Source organism: Grampus griseus (genome assembly GCF_964374135.1).
Source record: "Grampus griseus genome assembly, chromosome: 15".
NCBI classification, from domain to species: domain Eukaryota; kingdom Metazoa; phylum Chordata; class Mammalia; order Artiodactyla; family Delphinidae; genus Grampus; species Grampus griseus.
Genome location: NC_139009.1, coordinates 34,695,858 through 34,717,033, shown reverse-complemented (window position 1 = coordinate 34,717,033; position 21,176 = coordinate 34,695,858). Strand labels below are relative to the sequence as shown.

At 39.6% G+C, this 21,176-nt stretch overlaps 1 protein-coding gene across 3 annotated transcripts in view; it reads left to right on the top strand.

Annotated features, from left to right (window-relative positions):
- Positions 1 to 21,176, top strand: part of THADA (THADA armadillo repeat containing) — a 314,312-nt gene that overhangs the window by 112,858 nt on the left and 180,278 nt on the right. For all 3 annotated transcript variants that reach the window (XM_082672019.1, XM_082672020.1, XM_082672018.1), the window contains exon 27: positions 20,771 to 20,860. In XM_082672019.1, the coding sequence (XP_082528145.1) occupies positions 20,771 to 20,860 (90 nt within the window). The remainder of the gene's footprint in view (positions 1 to 20,770; positions 20,861 to 21,176) is intronic.

The window sequence follows — 21,176 nt, the reverse complement described above, 5'->3', positions numbered from 1 at the left end:
GTTACCTTAGCATTTTGAACTGAAAATGGCTTTTAACATTTAAGGCAGGTTTCAGAAAGGGATGGCTTTCTGTTATGTGTTTTATGATTTTGATTTGGGGTCCCCCCCTCCTTGTACTGAGGGGACCTGAAAGCCAAAATCATCTTCGTATTCTCCCACAATGCCAAGCATAGTGCCTCTAATAGCGTAAGGGCTCAGTAATGAAAGAATGGCAGAAATTAAGAGAAACCCAAGTCCTTCAGTCTTGTTTCCAAAATGATCTGTTGATCATTTGGTTTCTTTCATCTTTCAATTAAATGTTGCCCTAATAATTCCTCTGCGTTATATTTACATATTGCTTTTCTCTAGGAATCTGAATGTTTTAATACATTGAAGAGATTAACTTCTATTTTACTTTTTTATTTAACTTTACTTTAAATTGGAAAGCTTCCCCTAGTTTAAAAGCTTTTTAAACTAGAAAATTTCCCCTCACCCTACAGTGCTTTTGGAGGGACTGATTTAGAGATTTCCAGGCAGTTGTTGTTCCCCCCTACTACTTTGGGAAATTCTCTTTATACTTTTTCATTCATATTGACAGTTTTTGGTCGGCAGCTTTTCCTGTTGTGACACTGGCAGGAATCTTAGACTTTCTATGGAAGAGTGCCTGAACATGTCCTAAGATTTAGAAAGCAGGTCTTTTATTAACCAGGGTTTTCTCCTTGCTTTCATTGTTGCTTAGAAAACTTTCAAAATCCAGTGTCTTTAATTGATATGATTGCTGTTTATTTCATTCCTTGTTTATAGTTTTTATTTTTACCTTTTTATGTTTTGCTTTTTCTTCCAGTTTTATTGAGATATAATTGGCATATAGCACTGTATAAGTTTAAGGTGTACAGCACAGTAATTTGACTTACATACATCAGGAAATGCTTACCACAGTAAGTTCAGTAAATCCATCATCGCATATAGATACAAAATTAAAGAAATAGAAAAAAATTTTTTTTCCATGTGTTGAGAACTCTTAGGATTTCCTCTCTTAACAACTTTCATGTTTAACATAGAGCAGTGTTCATTGTATTTATCATGTTGTACATTACATCCCTAGTATTTATTTATCTTATAACTAGAAGTTTGTACCTTTTGACCACCTTCCTCCAATTCTAACTACCCCCACCTCTGGTAACCACAAATCTGATCTCTTTTTCTATGAGTTTTTCTGTTTGCTTGTTTTGAAGTATAATTGACCTACAGCACTATGTTAGTTCCTGCTACACAGCATAGTGATTCAGTATTTCTAAACATTTCAAAGTGATCACCATGATAAGTCTAGTTGTGCTGTCACCATACAGGTTTTAAGTGCTAGCATCTATATGATAATCAAAGTATAAAATGCAGCCTCGAACACTGCATTTTCAGCATATTCAGCAGCCTTCCCCAGATGATCACTTGTCAGAGTAGAATCATTTTGTAAACTTGAAGGTAGATTAAAGCTTGGCTTTAAACTCTGGGCTCCGTCTACACAGCTTATGGGGTCAAAGGTGGGAAAGTCCTGGGGTCGCCTGGAGCCAGTGAGAATGAGCGAGTGCAGTCGTGTTGCCTTTGTTGAGGCACAAGCCTCTAAAAGGTATGAAACGGCCCAAATTACATTTGAGCATCCTCAGGCCTTTGATTGCAGAACCTCTGTTGGAAGTTGAGCGGCACAGGGCAGCCCAAGATCAGGCCAGGGAAGCAATCAGGAGTAAACTGGGGTCAGCCATGCCCCAGACACCAGGGAGGAGACCGCCTCTCCAAATGATGTGCACAGGGACAGTTTTGAAAGTCCATGGTACTGCTTAGTTGGCAGATTAGCAGAAGGAAAGTCCCCTCCAATATTTTCATTTTGCATTCGTCCAAGGCTCAAACCTATAATTAAATTTTCTGAACAAAGACTTCATTAATACACACCATCCAGATTGATGACTAACAGCTCTTCCTTCCAGGTCCATAAGAAAATCTGTAACACTTAATACAAAAATAAAGACCCTAGTCAGGTTTGGGGGGAGGGTGAAGTAAGGTGTAGTTAGGACTGGGTTTGTCTTTGAAAGGTCATTTTCAGTGCTGTTGAAAATGAACCTTTCAATGGTTGCTGCATTTACTCAAGTATATGTGATTTACTGAGTGATCTAAAACTTAGTCACAGTGATATGATTTTATTTAGATATCTATGAAAATATGCTGGTCTTTAAACTTTTGGAACATTGTTGAGAAAAATTCTCTCTTTTAATTCTATTGTGTGGGCAGTGTAGACTTATGTAAAAATGTTTAGGACAGACTTAAACACAATTCGTGTTACTTGTTGGCCAAAACTTAAAGTAGCTTTCCAGTAGTTGAGAAATCTGGTTGAAATTCATTAGCTTGGCATTCAGGGCCTTCCAACCTGCTCTCTACTGGAGGAGCTTTTTGCTGTAGCCTTTTCCTTTGTCCTCAGGCAGGCCTTACACATCTCTACCTCCATAGTGTCCTCGTGCAGCCCCATCTCCTGCACATACTTGCTCCTCCTTCAACCTCCCCACGCCCCTGGGAAAGGGGACTCCTAGCTGTCCTTCAAGGCCAGGAGTCACCTAGACTAGTTTAGGACCTCTCTTCCTCTGCATTTCCAAATCTGTCAGCCTCCTGGTTGCCTTCCCTCCTGTGAAACTAGCCTTCCCTGAGCATCCCTTTGGAGGCTCTCCCCTCTGCTTTGGTCTCCAGAGCCCGGTTATGCCACTCTGTTGGCTCTTACCACACCAGTCCTTCAATCATGCTTTGTTTTAATTTCTGTCTAATTTTTTAAACTTGATTTTAAGTCCTTGAGGCTTAGAATTGTATCTTCTATGTGCTAGTGTCCTCCAGAGCACTTAGCTTACTTTTAAGCACATGTTTGTCCCTTGGTTGATTGATCGGTGCATGTCTAGGCCCAGGGCTTGATCATTAGCAGTCAGTAAAGACAGCGAGCTATTTTCAAAACCACTGGGTACCTTTGTACCAGGTTTATTTTTTTGGCTTGTCAGCTTGGTAGTGGAGATGTCAGGCCCAGTTCTGTCCAGAAAATCTGTTTTCCAAATCTTTGCATGAACAGAATGGTGTTACAGTCACACCCTGGAGCAGTTTCACCTGGGTACTGCCAACTCTTTCTTATGCTGACTAGCTGACCCATGTGGAGTGTTCCTCAGATCTCATTTCAGCTTTCTGGGATACTTTTATTCTTAATTAAAGGAAAGCTTATTTCTAAGACCTTTCTTGAACCAAAGGCAACTGATTATTCATTAAATGTTTACTTTCTTGACTTTAATTCACTTCAGCGGGTTATAACTCAGGTGGGGATTATGCCTTGACAGTGATCTGACAAGGTCCTTGTTCATGGTAGTTATTGACTTTTCCAGTATGAACCATTTCAATGTAGCAGGAAGCCAGCATCCTGGTGTCTGAACCATATAAGGAACTGGCTTTTTTAAAATTTTGTGTTTTGAGTTTGAGGAAGAGGCAAGCTGTGCCAAGTTGGGACTTTCGAGACTTCAATGCTTAACTCATTTGATCTAAAAATTACTGGCAAAATTATTACTTTTGCGAAGCATAAAACCAACTCTCAGAATAGCGAATGCCCTGATGTGACTGACACAGCATGCTTTAAGGCTTCTGAAAGCTTGGGCCACACTCCAAGAAGAGACTTTAATAGACCAGTCTGAACCCAGTGCACACAGTAGTCAGTCCTTCACATTTGCATACTGCTTTTGACACTCCTGTGTTTATTCATTCAACAAATAATTTCTGAGCACCAGCTAGGAGCCAGGCATTGTTCCAGGTTCATGGGATACAATTATGAGCAATCACCAAATATTTCACTTCTCTGTTATTTTGAATTTTGATTTCTAATCTGTTTCCTCTAACTAGAGTGTTAGCTCCTTGGAGGTGGATCTTTGTCTCATTCACTGCTCTATCTCCAGCACCTAGAGCAGTGCCTGACACATAGCAGAAGCCCAGTAAATATTTATCAGTTTACAAGTCAAGTTCTACAGTGAGGAAAGGAAGGGTTGCTGCTGTAATGGCACATGGGAGATACATGTCATCTGGGCTTGGAGGAATCCAGAAAGACACCCTAGAGCAAGAAAGATAATGGCTGAACAAAAGGATATGCAATATTTACTTGGGAAAGGGCAGGTGAGGTAGAGGGTGACCGCTCCTGTGCAGAAGTCTGGGGGTGACAGTGAGTCATCACAACACACGATTGCTGTGCTGTGTGCAAGGGAGGCGTGGCATGAGATGAGGTGATGACCTTGTCTGCCAACTTGAGGACACAGGAGCAAGGAGAGTATTTTAAGCACAGGTGTAATAGGATTAAATTTGTTTTAGTTTGATCATTTTGGCCACAGTGTAGAGAACACACTGAAGCTGGATTAGGTAAACGTTGAAGATTGGGAGATCAGTTTGTTTGAATAGCTTTGCTTGTTAGGATAATATAGACTAATGGTACCCAGACATTTGGACTTCATGAACCAACCAAAAAAAAAAGGACATTAAAAAACATCCCACTTGAATTAGGAGATTGGGATTGACATATATACACCAGTATGTATAAAATAAATAACTAATAAGAACCTGCTGTATTAAAAAAAAATACAATAAAATTTAAAAACAAAACATCCCACTTCTCAGACTCATTTCATAAAATAAAGAACGTTTTGGGACTTCCCTGGTGGGGCAGTGGTTAAGAATCTGCCTGCCAATGCAGAGGACACGGGTTCAAGCCCTGGTCCGGGAAGATCCCACATGCCACGGAGCAACTAAGCCCGTGCACCACAACTACTGAGCCTGCGCTCTAGAGCCCGTGAGCCACAACTACTGAGCCTGCGTGCTGCAACTACTGAGGCCCGCGTACCTAGAGCCCATGCTCCGCAACAAGAGAAGCCACCGCAGTGAGAAGCTCGCGCACCACAACAAAGAGTAGCCCTGGCTCACCGCAACCAGAGAAAGCCTGTGTGCAGTAACGAAGACCCAACGCAGCCATAAATAAATAAACAAATAAATAAATTTATTTATTTATTTTAAAAAAATAATAAAGAAAGAACGTTTTAACATACATGCCCACAAATACACATACACTACACTCACAGGAGAATCTCAAATAAATGTTAGATATTTAAATGTAATACGTTTAGCTCTATGTATATTGCCCTGGTTTTTCTCATTTTCCTCATGAATGGGCACCTATGTGGTCTGATATTTGTAAAGGTGATCCAGCCTAAGGAAGAAATATTGGTGATCTGAATTAGAATAGTGACAATGGAAATTGAAAGAAGTGAACAGAATTAAGAAATAGGAGGCAGAATCAGCAGAAATTGATGATTTCAAAGTACTTTCAGATCTCTTACCTCATTTGATGCTAACCAGGTAACATAGGTACGTTAGGCATAATTATCCCCATTTAACAGGTGAGGAAACTGAGACTTGGAAGTTAGGTGACTTACCTGAGTCACATATCTGAGTAATAGCAGAATTGAATCACCATTAAAATGGTGTGGAACTCTGGATATGTGGCTCCCTCACCCCACCCCTTTTTGGTTTTTTTCAAATTTCAGGGAAGAAAGGAAAAGGAATTGTGGGCTCCCTGTGAGTCATGTCTTTTAGGGCGAAACATATGATATTGTCCAACCTTAGAATAAAACAATATTTTAGTGATGACTGATTCATCCTTATTTTGCAACATCATCCATTACCAATCCATGAACTTGAGTAACCCTATTTAAATTAGGCCAGAGGAGACTAAGAGGCTTCTTTGGCTATATTTTCATTTTTATCCTGTGTTACCCTTTGTCCTTTCTATAAATAAGCCTTGGCCACCCTATTTATGCGTTTCTGTTGGGGGAGTGAGGCTTTGTGTGTAAGAATATTTATTGCCTACCACCTGGTTTGTTGTTTTTTCCCCTTTTCTTCCTTAGTGTGCTTGCAGATTAGAGTTATTTGGTGCTATATGAATTTTTAAAAGAATGGTGTAGACTTTATAATGGACTACCCCTTGTTGAAGGGCAAAGAAAGGAAGTGGAAGTAAATACAAAGAACAAAATTGGACTCAAAGGAGGAAAAAATGAAGCAATAACAATTTGGATCGGACAAAAGTAAAAAATGTATTAGAAAATATTTGTGGGCAGTTCCCTGTAAATGGCTTTATAAACAACATTTTTGGTCTGTAGTCATAAAATCCTCTGACCTACGAAACACCAATTTAATGGAATTAATTAAAAATAAGGTGGAATGCCAAAATTTACATATGAAAACAATTAGTGACTGTTCCTTCAATTAGTTATTTTTATTTAGTCTTCATATCAACCATTTTTGTAAGCTCCTTGTTTTCTGGCACATTTGGAGACTTTTTGGAAAACTATTGGCGTGACTTTAAATTATTTCTGTACAGACTCAATGGCTAGCTAGCTGGTCTATTGTAATCACAAATAATTATGAGAAATATGGTTTTCCTTTTCCAAGGATGAAATATACTTTTTTTTTTTTTTGCGGTATGCGGGCCTCTCACTGTTGTGGCCTCTCCCGTTGCGGAGCACAGGCTCCGGACGCGCAGGCTCAGCGGCCATGGCTCACGGGCCCAGCCACTCCGCGGCACGTGAGATCTTCTAGGACCTGGGCACGAACCCGTGTCCCCTGCATCGGCAGGTGGACTCTCAACCACTGCACCACCAGGGAAGCCCTGAAATACACTTTTATTGAAGCATCTGCACCTATTTGTGTGTATATTCAGTTATGGAAGTGTCTGTTTTTACTAGTAAAATGGGCACATCAAAAGCAAATACTGGGACTTCCCTCGTGGTGCTGTGGTTAAGAATCTGCCTGCCAATGCAGGGGACATGGGTTTGAGCCCTGGTCCAGGAAGATCCCACATGTCACAGAGCAACTAAGCCCGTGTACCACAACTATCACTCTAGAGCCTGTGCTCTAGAGCCTGCGAGCCACAACTACTGAGCCCGCGTGCCACAGCTACTGAAGCCCATGTGCCTAGAGCCTGTGCTCTGCTACAAGGGAAGCCACCGCAATGAGAAGCCTGCACACCACAACAGAGTAGTCCCCCCTTGCCGCAACTAGAGAAAGCCCACGCACAGCAACGAAGACCCAACGCAGCCAAAAATAAATAAATAAATTTATTTTTGAAAAAGAAAGAAAGAAAGAAAGCTCTATGAAAGCCTTAAAAAACAACAACAAATACTGTTTTTTTAGAATATGTGAGTGGAAGAATGTGAGAGAAGCATTGTATACCATCATTTTTATTGTCTCATATCCATTGCATGTGTGTGTGTGTGTGTGTGTGTTGTTTGTGTTTAGATGCCCTAACCATGTTTTTTTCTACCAATATGGATCCATCCATCCCATTTTATAGCTGTCTTCCTGGCCTTTGACTCTTACATATATAGTTTGGTGTATGATTACTGCAAAGTATAGGTGTTAATATATTCAGAATACTAAGTAAAATTTTTTGTGCCAAACCCACATTTTACTCATGTTTTCAATGCGGCACTTCATGTATTTTTAAAAGCTATTTGTGTGGCAAGAGTGAAAGTGACTTGTGTTCTCTGGTACTCTTAGATCTTAGAATCTCAGAGTGTGTTGACCTTAATGGTAATTTGTACCAATCTCCTCTCTATTCCTTTCATCTCATCTTTTATTAAAGTGGGGAGGGGAACAAAGAAGGGTGGGTAGCAGGAGCCAAGGCCAAAGAACAATGCATGTGTAATTGGATGAGAAGGTACAGTGTTAGATTTGTCCATGTATTATCTCATTTCTCACAGTAAATCCACAGAGTAGGCACTATTATTCCCATTTCATAGAAAACAAAGTGGAAAGGTACTCAGCAAGGTTGGATAAATCACCCAAGGTTAGTTACACTGCCAATAAGTAATCCTCCTCTGGTCTGGCTGATTCCAAACCTTTGCTCTTCCTTTACATTGTGATTCCTCATTTCCACTCCACCACAGAATAAATAATCTATGGAACACAGTTTCAAATTTTAATCCATGATGTAGTAGAAGTCTTTTCTAAAATAAAATGTGCATATTATGTAAAAATATTTTGCCTTTGAAAATAGGCTTTATATAGGCAGATAAGTAATATTTCAACTGCCTTAGCTTATGTGTCATATTTTTACCTTTGTCTGAACTCATGGCATTATTTTACTTTCAATATGATTATATAATTAAGATGGGTATTTGGCTTAACATTTGTGAGTTTTATGCATTTTTAAGACTTGACTTGGAGGTATTTATATACTTCAAATATTTACTGGGAAGTATCTTTGCAAGGTTAGGGGAAACATTTTACCAAGCTCCCATTTTCAATAAGTCTCTGTTGGGAAAGGTTAAATAGTACTGTAGAGTAGTCTTTTGGCATTCAAGCAGTTCCTCTGCTCAAATAACGATGACTGTAATTGGCGGTCTTAGTAATAAGGTCATAAAGTCAAAAAGAGTTACCACAGTGTGGTCACCATTTTGACCATAAGGAACAGTATGTAAAAGTTGGTTAACTGGAAGGATTTCCTGCCTCCTTAGTAACTGTTGTGTCTCTGTTTCTTTAGAGTCATAGCCAAATTGGAAAGAAGGGGAAAATGTTTTATGTAGAACATTTTGCATTTAGAATGGTGTTCTTTAGATTCACATGATGAAAAGCTTCTACAGAGAAAAGAAAACCAGAAACCATCCTTTGAATAAAATGCCTTTCTGCTATATTGCTTGTTCAGGGTGGTCTTCATTGTGCCGCCTTTTTGTTGGCCTGTTTTCTAAACCCTGTTTGACACATTATGGAACTTCGTGTTTTTAACAGACAGAATTATTCTTTGCATTGGAATGTGTGTGTTTGTGCAACAGGGAGGCAAGTACCACAGTCATTCCAAGAAACAGCTGCCACCTAAAATTTATAATCAATATTAGAAGAAGAATAGAAATTAAAAAACAAACCAAAAAGGAATTGAATAGAAGCAGATATAGGGACCAGAAGAAAGCTTAAAATGAAAAAAAGGTAAATTAACACTCTCAGGGAAATTAATTACATGAAATAAGAACAGGATGGTATTTTTAAAAGAGCCATCTGAATAAGAAAGCACTTGTAAGGGGCCTTCCCCGGCAGTCCAGTGGTTAGAACTTCACGCTTCCACCGCAGGGGGCATGAGTTTGATCCCTTGTCGGGGAAGTTCCCTGACTAAGATGCAGCATGCTGTGTGGCGCAGCCAAAAAAAGGAAGGAAGGAAGAAGGGAAGAAAGAAAAGGGAAGGAAAGAAGGGAGAGAGGGAGTGAGCTGTAGGAAATTAAGAAAATATGATAGCCCCAATAAAAATTTCAAAACATAGGATGGAAGACGGAGTAAAAGAACCCTTTCAGGGGCAAAAACTAAAGAGATCAAGAGAGATGGAATGTGGGAAAGAAAAAAAATGTGAAAATTAGAAGTTTATTTCAGGCGGTTCAATATCCATCTTAAAGGAGTTCAACGGGGAGAGCAGAGCAAAGTGAGGGCAGGAAATTGTCAAAGAAATAGCACAGGAAAATTTCCTAGAACTAAAGGGTACAAATTCTAGTACAATGAATGAAAAATGATCCACACCAAGACACATCATCATGGAATTTCTAAAATTTTGTAGAGTTTAAAAAAAAAAAACAGTTCACATGTGGAGAATTAAGGATCAAAATGGCAAAACACTTAGAAGATATGAGAGATACCTTCAACATTCTGATGGAGTATGATTTCCTTTTATTTTGTAGTCAGCTAGATTATCGATCAAATACAGAGATAAAATAATAAGAATATACTTTTATTCAAAACATTTTTTAAAATTAAGGACAAGGAAAACTTGATTTTTCTCTACTTACGGAACATAAATGAGTAAAGCACCTAAATACTTTTTAAAAAGCGAGTTGCTGAACAGTATTTAACACACACACCTATGTTTGCCACTCCTCCAAAACAACTGTGTGTATCATATGTTTAATTTCAATGTTTTTATACATGTATAGAAAAGGTCTAGAATGGGCCACTGTGAAATTTCTTTTACTACTTACTCATCTGTATATTGTCTAGGGTTTTTTTAAATGAGTGTATATTAATTATATTGATAATTAATAGAATATAACTAAAAAGAGGGGAAGAAAAGAGACATGATTTATTCCTTAATTTATTTTTGAAAATGTAAGCAGTGCATGCTATGTCTGTCTCTTCTCCTAGGTGCTGTAGGAGATACAGTTGAAGTAGCAAACACAGCCTCAGCCTTTGAAGGATTTGGGGTCTGGCTGTTAAGGGGAAACACGCATGGAAGGGAATGGCTCCCAGCCGTGTTGAAAGTCTGCCTCTGTGTGATCTCAATGTACAGGCTGCTCTCAGGGCCAAGCAGATGGCTTTCCAGGGTCTGTGAAGAGATGGCAGCCTACTTACTTGAGAGTACTTTAAAAAAACAGCATTCGTGAGAATACCAAACAAGAACCCTGATCCTGGAATGTCTAATTTAATAAATTTCATTTGCATTTCTACAGAAACCAACATGCTTCCAGCTGCCAAACCCAGAAGCCAGAGGTTAGGGTTTTAAATAATAATAACAATAATGAGTTATACTTATTCCAGATTAGTTTTCTGGCTCTCCAAAAAATAAATGGCGAAGATGTCCAAAATGTTCTTTTTCACAACTCTGCCAAACGCTGGCTTTTCCTCTTCGTCTGGAGATCCAGCCAATCTGTTGAAAATTATCCCATTTTTTTGATTACTTCCAGGCAGTTGTTCAGAGAGAAGACTAAATCCTGCAGTCTAAGATGGACATCCACTAAGTGGAGACTCTTTTCCATACAGCAGAAGAAATCACACTTTGATTTCTGAGTCTTATTTCTTCTAGCTGTGAATTTGGGGAAATGTACATCAGACATCACATCATACCTCATTACGGACAGTGTTGTGTATTTATTGGGAATGTAACATTTGCCTGGTGACTCCTTGGTTTTTCTGTTTTTGTTTTTTTTTCCTTGTAAATAAGCCTTGGCCTGAGTATAAACTTACAAAAAAACATGGATTCACTAGGGAGAAGGAAGCCTTGAGCCTGAATAAGAACAAGCATATACACTCTCTTTTCTGGTTTGATTTGCATGAGATTTAGAGGGTTTTTTTCCTTTGTATTTTTGTTTTTAGTTTTTTTTTGGGGGGGGGCGGTTGTGGTGGGGAGAGTGGTTAAGAGTTGTAGTGTATTAGTAAGATTTTCTTAATTTGAATATAGAAGAGACTTGAGACTATTAGATCAAATGGAATGTCTGTGGTCCATTGATCTCTGAAAATGCTTTGTAAGAGCAGATGGATAGATTTTTGAAGTTTAGTTGAGCTGGCGGGTTGCCTGCTCATCTATTCCCTTTAAAGTCAGTGGGTGGGCCAGGCTCAGTGTATGGAAGTGGAAGCTCAGGTAGGGAATCTTAATCTAAGTTGACCAGGGCTGATTGACAGCAGTGGAGAGATCGCTATCTGATCCAATAATGAGGACATGAACTCCTTTGAAAACTGGCCTATCTGGGCCATAGTGTCCTCTGCTCGTTAAGCAGATGCCTGGCACAGGATGGTTGGATTACCTGTGTAATAGAAACCCTGAAAAGTCTAGTGGCTAGATTGGGAAACAAGGCAATTGGGTTCTAGTTGTGCACTTTCCCCCCAGCTTGTATTTTGATCTTGGGAGACTCACGTAATTCTTCTGGGCACTGGTTTCCTCATCTGGAAAATTAAGCGATTAGAGTAGTAGACCTCTCTGAGGGTCCTTCTCATTCTAATATTTTCCTTGAAGTCTGGAACTCTTGTTGGCACCTTCCCCTCGCTTTCATAATAAGAATTGGCAAATTGATATTAGCCTTAATGAAAATGTCTATAAGGTTTAGAGTAGGATCTTGAAAAAATTAATTGAATGAAAGTATTACAGGGATAGAAACCAAAAAGCTTTTATTCTGAAATATTGGACCTTTTGCTAAATTAGTCTATTAACTGTTAATGAGTAAAAAAGAAATTTCTAGGTGATTTCTTGCTGGAATTTTGGATGAGAATGAGGCCAGTTCAGCACTGTTTGAACTGTTTGCATGTTTAGTGCATTTGCTTGACTAGGGTTTTAATACCTGTATGATACTCTTTAGAATTACCAAATAAGAGTTTTTTAATCCTGTACATATTTTTAGAGTCAGACTGTTGGGGAATGGACCCCTATGGTTGAAAAGAAGACAGCCCATCCTTTTCTGGGGCAAGATTTGTGGAGGGAGTTCTAAGAAAACAGTAAGAAGCCAGCAGATATTTACTGAGTGTCCCATGTACTAGCACCATTCTAGGTGTTGAGGTTAGAGATGAAATAACAATTTTTAGTCTCAAGGATCTAACCTCCTAGTAAGAGGAGACAGACTTGGAACATGTTTTAATGAACAGCAGTAATTATTAATGTTATGAAAAAGATGAAATCATTATTGTAGGGACAGATGGAGTATGCTTTTTGAACTAGAGAGGTTTGAAAAGATGGGAATAAAAGGAAGTAAAGAGGTAGGGCGTGTGGACAGCTTTCTGAGTTTCACTTTGTCGTCCGAAGCCTTCACTCTCTAAACTGTGACTCTTGAGCTCACATAGGTGTATCAGAGCCTGTGGTTGCAAAGGATAAGATGGAGGCCAAACTGATGATCCCTCACCTCAACCCTGCTTCAACCAGAACAGTTCTAGTTTGTTGTTGGTTTTTTGTGTTTTTTTTTAAGTTTTAAATATTGAGATTATAGTTGAAAAAAGTGGTCCATAGCTTTAAAGATTTGGAAAACAGCTGGCTTGGAATAAACCAGTTATGTTCATTCTTGCCCTTAGTGACTTAACTCTTATGTTTTCACAGTTGTGCTAGGCAGATAATGCCACCCCCCCCCCCCCCCCGCAGAACCTGTAAATGTTACCTTGTAAGCAAAGGGGGTCTTCGGAGATGTGATTAAATTAAGGATCTTTTGATGGGGAGATTATCTTGGATTATTTGGTTGGGATAATGTAATCACTGATAAGAGGGAGGCAGGGGAGAGTTGAGAGACAGAAGAGAAAGCAGTGTGACCACAGAGGCAGAGATTGGAGTAATGGAGCTACAGGCAAAGAATGCCAGCAGCCACCCAAAACTAGAAGAGGTTAAGGATTGTATTCTCCCCTAGAGTCTCTGGAGGTGCCCCACTGACTCTTTGATTTTGGACTGTTGATACTGATTTCAGATTTCTGGCCTCCAGAGCTGTGAGAGTTAAATTATGGGTTCCTTGTTATCAGGGTCCCTTTTATTTAGCATATTACCTTTTCCACAGAGTATAACTCAGTGCCTTGAATGTTATAACTGTGCTTCAGTTACCTATTGCTGCATAACAGACATCCCCAAATTTAGTGGCTTAAAATAACAACAGGGTTTTTTTGGAGTTTTTTTGTTTTTTTGTGTGGTACACGGGCCTCTCACTGTTGTGACCTCTCCCGTTGCGGAGCACAGGCTCCGGACGCGCAGGCTCAGTGGCCATGGCTCACGGGCCCAGCCACTCTGCGGCATGTGGGATCTTTCCAGACCGGGGCACAAACCCGTGTCCCCTGCATTGGCAGGCAGACTCTCAACCACTGCACCACCAGGGAAGCCCAACAACAGTTTTTTATTTCTCACAATTCTGTGGGTTGGCTGGGTTCAGCTGGGTGGTTCTTTACTGTGTGGTGTCATCTGGGATCACTCAAGTGGAAGCATTCATCTGAGATGTCAACTGGGGGCGGGGGGCTAGAGGGCCCTCTCTAGCAGAGTAGTCACATCCTCAAGACAGTGAATACAGAAGCTGCCTTGCTTTGTGGAGCCTAAGGCACTTCCACTACCTCCTTTTGATCAGAGAAGGCACAGGGCTAGACTAGAGTCCAGGGGAAAGGAGATAGACCCTACCTCCTGAAGGGAAGGAGGCCTGCACATATAGGGCAGTAGGAACTGTTGTCGGCCATCTTTGGAAACAGTCTACCACAAACTGTTTCGAAAATGATTATTGAATTAACCCAGATAGACTGATTCTGAGATTTTATACGTAAGGAGATTCAGTAAGAAACATTTTCTAAGAAAAAAATTTCTGTTATTAAAAAAATCCAATATAAGCTGCCAGGATGGGACCTTGCCCACATGAAGAATTCAAGAGATGCATGCTTACTGACCAGCTGGCTGGGTAAGGAGTGGAACTGTTATTTCCCAGCTCACTCCTGGCTAGTGATTTCACATGGGGAAGGGCAGGGCACTTCCAGAACCAAGACCTTTAACTTCCCTCCCTGGGTAGAGTATAGTGATGGCTGGTTTTGTGATTTGGAAGATTCTCCACCTGAAAAGCAGTTCCTGAAGGGAAGGATTAGAAAAACATGCGATGTGGCCAAGAATTTCATGGCTATCTACAGAGGTTAAGAAGGGAGATGAGACTGGCAGGAGACCTGGTCAGAGTCAGTACCTTAGAACGGAGGCCCTGAAAAAGATGGCTTTCCTTTAACTTCCTATACCATTTGCCTGAAATTTAGTAACAGGACTTCCTGGTGGACCCATCACAGTGATTACAAGTGCTTCTTGGGTATAAGATTCTGACCCTGGGACCCCTGACATCCCTTTTATCCAGTCACTTATTCTTGCTTAATTATTAGTACTCTAGGGAGAAATTCTGGTGTCAGCTCCAGTCAGAGGTAGAGAGAGGATTCTAGAAATGGAGTCAGACATGGTTCTCCTGGTGGGAGTCCAAATCCAGATTTCTTTCTTATTAGTTGTTTCTATTTTATGAGTTTGCATTTGATCATCCTTTGAAATGTGTTTGTGTGTGCTTTGTCTTCTTTGTAGGTTTGTTTGCATTTGGGAGCACTGTTTTTCTTAAGATGAGCTTGCTGTTTTTATCAGCAATCACCGTGGCAAGGGGACATAGGCCCTTAGCTGATTTCTCCCCTCTGGGGTGGATTTATAGGCCAGAATCTGGGGAGTAGCTAGGTTTTAATAGTTTATTGGGTTCCCATTTCAAATACAGACTGAAAACCTCCAGGCTTGTGCCTTCATCATTTGTTTCCATCTAATGACCAGTTTTATGGTGTTTTCTCCATGGCCTGTGAATTAAGTCCTGTTTTTTTTAAAACCAGGCACAAACTCTGCCTTTGCTGCTATTTACTATGTACTTCCTTACTCCTGCATGTTTTTGCTTGCCCTTGTTAGCTTTCTCTTTTTATACCTTTGTACATTATTACTCTGTTGATCCCTGTTCCTGAGATGATTGAGAATGATAGGGGGTATGTATGTAGGAATTGGGGGTGGATATGCCTTATTTTTACTTTTAACACGTTTCCCCGAGTGCTTCATTTCTTTGCTTGATAGTTTTCATCCTGATACTTTTGTGAAACTCAGAAGCACGTGCTTCTGGCATTTCAACTTTTCATATGTGTGGCCGATCTTAGGATACAGCTCTCTAAGAGAAATAGAAGCTTGATTCAGTTGAAGGTTCCTCTAGGCTGTTAGATGGCAGCGTGGATTCACAGACTACCAAAATGACCAAAGCTCAGATGCCCTCAAAAACTAGACTCTCTTGGCATTACCAAGATTAGATGTGGAATGTGCAGACAAAAGGGCAGCACTGAATGTGGCTGGATTAGGACTGCTCTCCCCACACAGCTTAGCCAAGACGGGATGAGTTGTTCTGGATGGTGTCTGGATTAGTGCCCCAAACCTATGTTCAAGCATAGGAGAGGCACAGAGAGCATACCACACAGAGGCTACTACCTTAAAATGGGTTCAGATTGATAATGGAACAGTGTCCTTGATATATTGTGAAGTGTAAGAAACAGATTATTGAGCAGTATGTAAGGAGGAGAAAGGTATAGACAAACCTCAAAACAGACTGGTAGCTATCTTTGGGTAGTGTGTTTGTGGTGAATTTTAGGTTTTTCTTTGCAGTGTTCTTTATTATCTAATTTTTTCTCGATAAATAAGAAGTGCTGGAATACGTTTAAAATCGCTTTTTGAAATAAAACAAAATGGTGCCAGGCAAGCATTTTCTTTCATTCAGTAAACCTCTCTTGCTAGCCTACTCTGTTCTCGGCCCCAGCTGGGCTCTGGGGGAGTCCAGCACTGAACATGGTAGACCGAGGAGCGCCTTGTTCCTCGGTGGTGGTGGAGATAACAGCCACTCTGTGCTCCTGACACCTTATTCTTGGTGTAAGGCAAGTGGATTTCTTCAGGCAGCTTCTGTGTTTCCCCCAAGAGCCTCTCATCGGTTGTGTCTGCCTAATTCTTACCTGGTGGGATAGGGAATAACTCACCTTTTGTGTAGTCTGACAGTTCCAAGGTTGAAGCTGCTTATTCTCACTCTCTATCCTGGCTTGTTTGTTTTCTCCTGTGTCTGTCTGTTTTATCCCATTCAGAGTTTTTGCTGGTCTCCTTTGTCTTCCTAGGAGCTTGAACTTACAGAGGTTCAGTTTTTCCTTTTTATCATTTCTCTTGTTTCCTGTAAAGTTGCTGGGCTAGTTTTTGGCCACGTAGATAAACAGGTTTGAAATGCCTGTCACTGGTGAATTTACCCCCAGGGCTTGCTATATCTGGGGAGGTAACATATCAGCCTGTTGGCTTATTTGGAGGAGCTAGAATCAAACAGTTTGCAAACCAGGGAGATGAGCTTTGTATATTTGTGTTTAAGAACATTTCGAGCCCTGGCAAGGTACTCAGTTTATTAATTCAGATGATGATTCTGAATGTCCTTAGATATAGCTAAGGATGCACTTTAAGAAATTATTAATTTGTTACCATCTTAGTCATAATTCCTTTTCTCCTTGACTTTGTCAAGGACTCTTTCGTCTAGCTTCATTCACTCAGCAACTGTTTATTAAGCACCAGCTGTGAACTGAGCGTCATACTTAGTACCTGAGATAATATGGAGAAATAAGATAGATATAGTTAGTCTCTGCCTGTGTGGAACGTGTAATCAGTGGGAGAAATAAGTAAATTGGAAGTTCTATGTATGAACTGCTATATATGGGGAGGTTGTAGATTATAGTGTAAGACCAATGTCAGGCACCTAACCCACATTTGCGCCATCAGGGAAGGTGTCCTGGAAGAAGCTGGCCTAAGCCTCAAATTGAAGGATTATTTGGAGTTAGTCTGGGGTGGGGGAGGGCAGACGTGTTCCTAGCAGAAAGTATATTTGCCAACATCTGGAGACTAGAAAGAGCATGTAATGTTGATAGAACCAAAAGAAACTCTGTATGGCTGGGTTTGAAGGTGGAGAGGCAAGAGATAGCTGGACAAGTGAGTCAGATTAAGCAGAACTTTGAAAATCAGGCTAAAGAGTTTAGACTGTCCAAAAAGCAGTAGGGAGCCATTAATCTCCTAATGTCGCATGATTAGCTTTGTATTTTAAAGAGAGAATTCTTATCACAACAGAGAGTTACAGAGGGGGAAGATGTGAGGCAAAGAGATCAAGTGAGAGACTGACATAGCATCTAGGCAAGAAATAATGGTGGTCAGACCTGTAAGTAGTGGGGATGGTGGGAAATAGACTCAACAGATACCCTGGAGGTAGAAGTAGCAAGATTTGCCTGTTGACTGGGTGTACTGGGAGTTTCAGGCTTGGCAGGTTGGGTGAGTAGTTAAGTGTCAGTTGGGTGGGTACCAGTCACTGAGAGAAGAAAAAAGGCATAAGGCATAGGTTTGAGGTCAACTATATTAGAATTTTTTTTTCCTCTGTGGCTAATATTACTTATTCATTCATTGCCAAAATATTTACCAGTCAACCAGCATGTACATAGTATTGTGCTGTGTATCAAGAGAGATGCAGGGAAGTATAGATGCCTGTAGATATTAATGCTGTAGTTGAGGTGAAAAGGTACACATTTAGTGAATGTCCATGGGGTCACCACATTTCTACTCTCTCTAGTCTGTCTGCTCTTGTCACCTCTCTCTCCTATTCAGATACTTTCAGTGCCTGTAAGACAGGTGAATCTATCTAGTCTGGCATTCAGATTTCTAAAAAATCGTATGTCATCCTATATTTTCTACTTTCTTGTCATGAAGTCCTGGGTTCAATCCCTGGTTGGGGAGCTAAGATCCTGCAAGCTGCATGGTGCAGCCAAAAAAGAAAAAAAAAATTTTAATTTTAGAATAGTAGCTCCTCAGCCCTTTTCTCTGGCATTATCATGGTCAGCAGAGCCAGTTATTTATCAAGGCAATTTCTAGATGATGGTGATAGCAACCATATGGTCTACTTAAGTGAGAATGCCTGTCTTTCTTATTCCACCAAGAGATATCAGGCCATTAAGGAATGACTTACTCCCCTGGAAATTAGTGACTGATTCCTTGAGAAGAGATATCCACCAGGCTTTGTTGTGTAGATGGAGATGTTCTGTATGAGCAAATGTACTCAGGGATCCCAGTACTGAACTCTTACAGTTTTATTTTTAAGTGACTCTACTAAAAATGGAAGCTGATATTCTTGACCAGTTTTGCTTGGAGGTGGTAAGGAATGTAACATAGCCTGTAGTGGAATTGTTTTGTCTTCCCCCTCAATAAAACATTGACCTTGCAAAGCCCAGGTTTGCGATTTATTAACGATGAAATTTATACATGTTATCCTTTGTAACAGCAAGAGACTGGTAACAACCCAAAGCCCTAACCATTAGGGATTAAATCAGTTACAGTCAACCATAATGTGGTTTACTCTGCAGCCATTAAATGGAAAGAAATAGTTCAGGATGCCTGATATTGAATGACTTGGTAGATGTAGTTTAGATGAAAAAAAACCAAGGTGCACAGCAGTATATGTAATATGCATATTTGTTGGGGGAAAAAAATCAAACGAAAAGTAAGTACTTAATGCACTGAATTTTTTATAAGAGAAAGCTAAGATACTTTTGCATAGTTTTCTATGAGGAGAGGCACTGGGCAGTCTAGTGTGTTTCTTATAATATTTATTAATTTTTTCCATAAAAATATCTAATAAGTACAAAAAGGATATGAGCTTATTTAATATAAAATGTCCAATAAATGTTCAATAAATCTGTAACTTATTTATTGAGGATAAAGTAACGATAGAATAAGGGATAAAGTAAGGGATAGAGTAAGGACTTTTTAAAAAATTTGATCTTACTGAATATGAAATAGGTATAAAAGAAAATTTATAACATGTGGTAAGGTTTAAAAAGTATGCAACAAACAAAAGTAATCACTTCTCTCCAAAATAATGGGGAAATACCACTACATACCCACAAGGATGGCTAAAATGGAAAAAAGACAACAGCAAATGTTGGAAGGGATATAGAGCCACTAGAAGGCTTATTTGTTGTTGGGAGTGTAAAATGCTATAACTATTTTGGAAAACAGTCAGTTTTCTAAGAAGAATTAAAACATATGTCCACAAAAAACCTTGTGTAAGAATGTTCATAGCAGCTTTATTCATGAAAGCCAACAAATGGAAACAGTCCCTATCTGTCAAGAGAAGAATGGATAAACAACCTTGTATATTCAAAAAGAATCAAACTATTGATATGTTGAATAACATAAATGAATCTCATAAGCTTTATGCTGAGTGAAAAAAGCCAGACACAAAAAGTTATGTAATGCATTATTACATTTATATGAAATTCTGGAATAGACAAAACCAAATTGTGGTGATAGAAATCAAATCATGGTTGCTTTGAGGATTCAGAATTGACTGGGAAAGGGGCACAAGGGAACTTTCTGGGATGATGGAAAATTACTGAGGCTTCATAGGGTTGGATTACATGAGTGTATGCATTTGTGAAAATTGATCGAATGGTACACTTAAGGTTTGAGCATTTCACTGTGTGTGAAATACACCCCAATTTTTTTAACCCCAATTTTTAAACAATGATATTTGGGGTCTTCATTAATAGGAGCATGCATCTAGAGTTGCTAAGAAGGGCAAGTTGGGGAATATTTATGTTACCCCTTCAGAGTAATTCTTTAATAGTTTTGGAGACAGTACTTAACACCAAACGCTATGTTTAGCTTGAGCTTTTTTGTCGGTTGTACAGTTGGAGGACCTATTTTCAGAATCTTGTCAGAGTTCAGGGGGCAGTATTTATAAAGAGGGAAAAGGTAGCCCTCTCAGACTGGCGCTCCAGAGCTTCACATGCCATGTCTTCTGATAACCATGCTCCAGACCAGTGGGTCTCAGCTAGGAACCTTTTTTTCCCTCTCAGGGTACATTTGGCAATGTCCAGAGATATTTTTGGTTGTCAGCTGGTGGGAGGAGGAGGTGTTGAGCTACTGGCATCTAGTGGGTAGAAGCTGTGGAGGCTGCTAAACCCTCTACAATGCACAGGACAGCCTCCACAACAAAGAGGAGCTCATCCAAGCTGCCATTGGTGCCGACTTCGAGAAATCTCGTTTTACATTTGCCCTTACTACTGAAGCTGAGTCAGTCTCAGTCCACCAGGTGCTGACTATACTCAGAGTCCAAATCAATTGTGGAAACTTGGCATTTTCACAAATTGCATATTTCTTCCCTGTCAGAAGTTAATATTAAATACTTGTAAGCGTATGTAATCTTAAATTTTGAGATAAAATTCCATGCGTTAAGAGCATTTCCAAAATCCAAATTAAATCTCTTGTTTCTATTGATTGTTAAATTCTTCAGATGTGAGTTTTGTTCTTAACTTTATTTCATTAAATCTTCAAACAAATGATCTTTGTTGTCATTCTTTAAAAAATAAATTAAAAGGCTTTATTATCAAATCAGAAGGAATAAATGATAGTAATTTATCTCTTTTTCTCTCTCCACAGGATGACAGGGAGTGAATTTTTCTCTCGTTTCCCCGAACTCTATCCCTTTCTTCTCAAACAGTTGGAAACTGTAGCCAATACCGTGGACAGGTAAGAAGAGAATAGGGTGGGGCAAAGTGAAATCAAGGATGTGAATTACTTCAAGATTTCTCCCTTCAGGCAGCAATTTTTAATCAGCTCCTTCCTTGTAAACATAGATGGATTTTTTTTAAGTGCGTCTTTATTAAATACATCATGTTGCCTGACACTCTGTAGTAGATACTGTACCTGAAAGGTTGTATAAAATCCGGGTTTTATATTATATTTTACATTTTAAAAATCCTATTTTTAAAGTTTTTAGTGTTTTATAGGAGTTAGCTTTTTAGAAGCACGTGGTGATGTCTTCTAAGAATCATTTTCTTCCTTT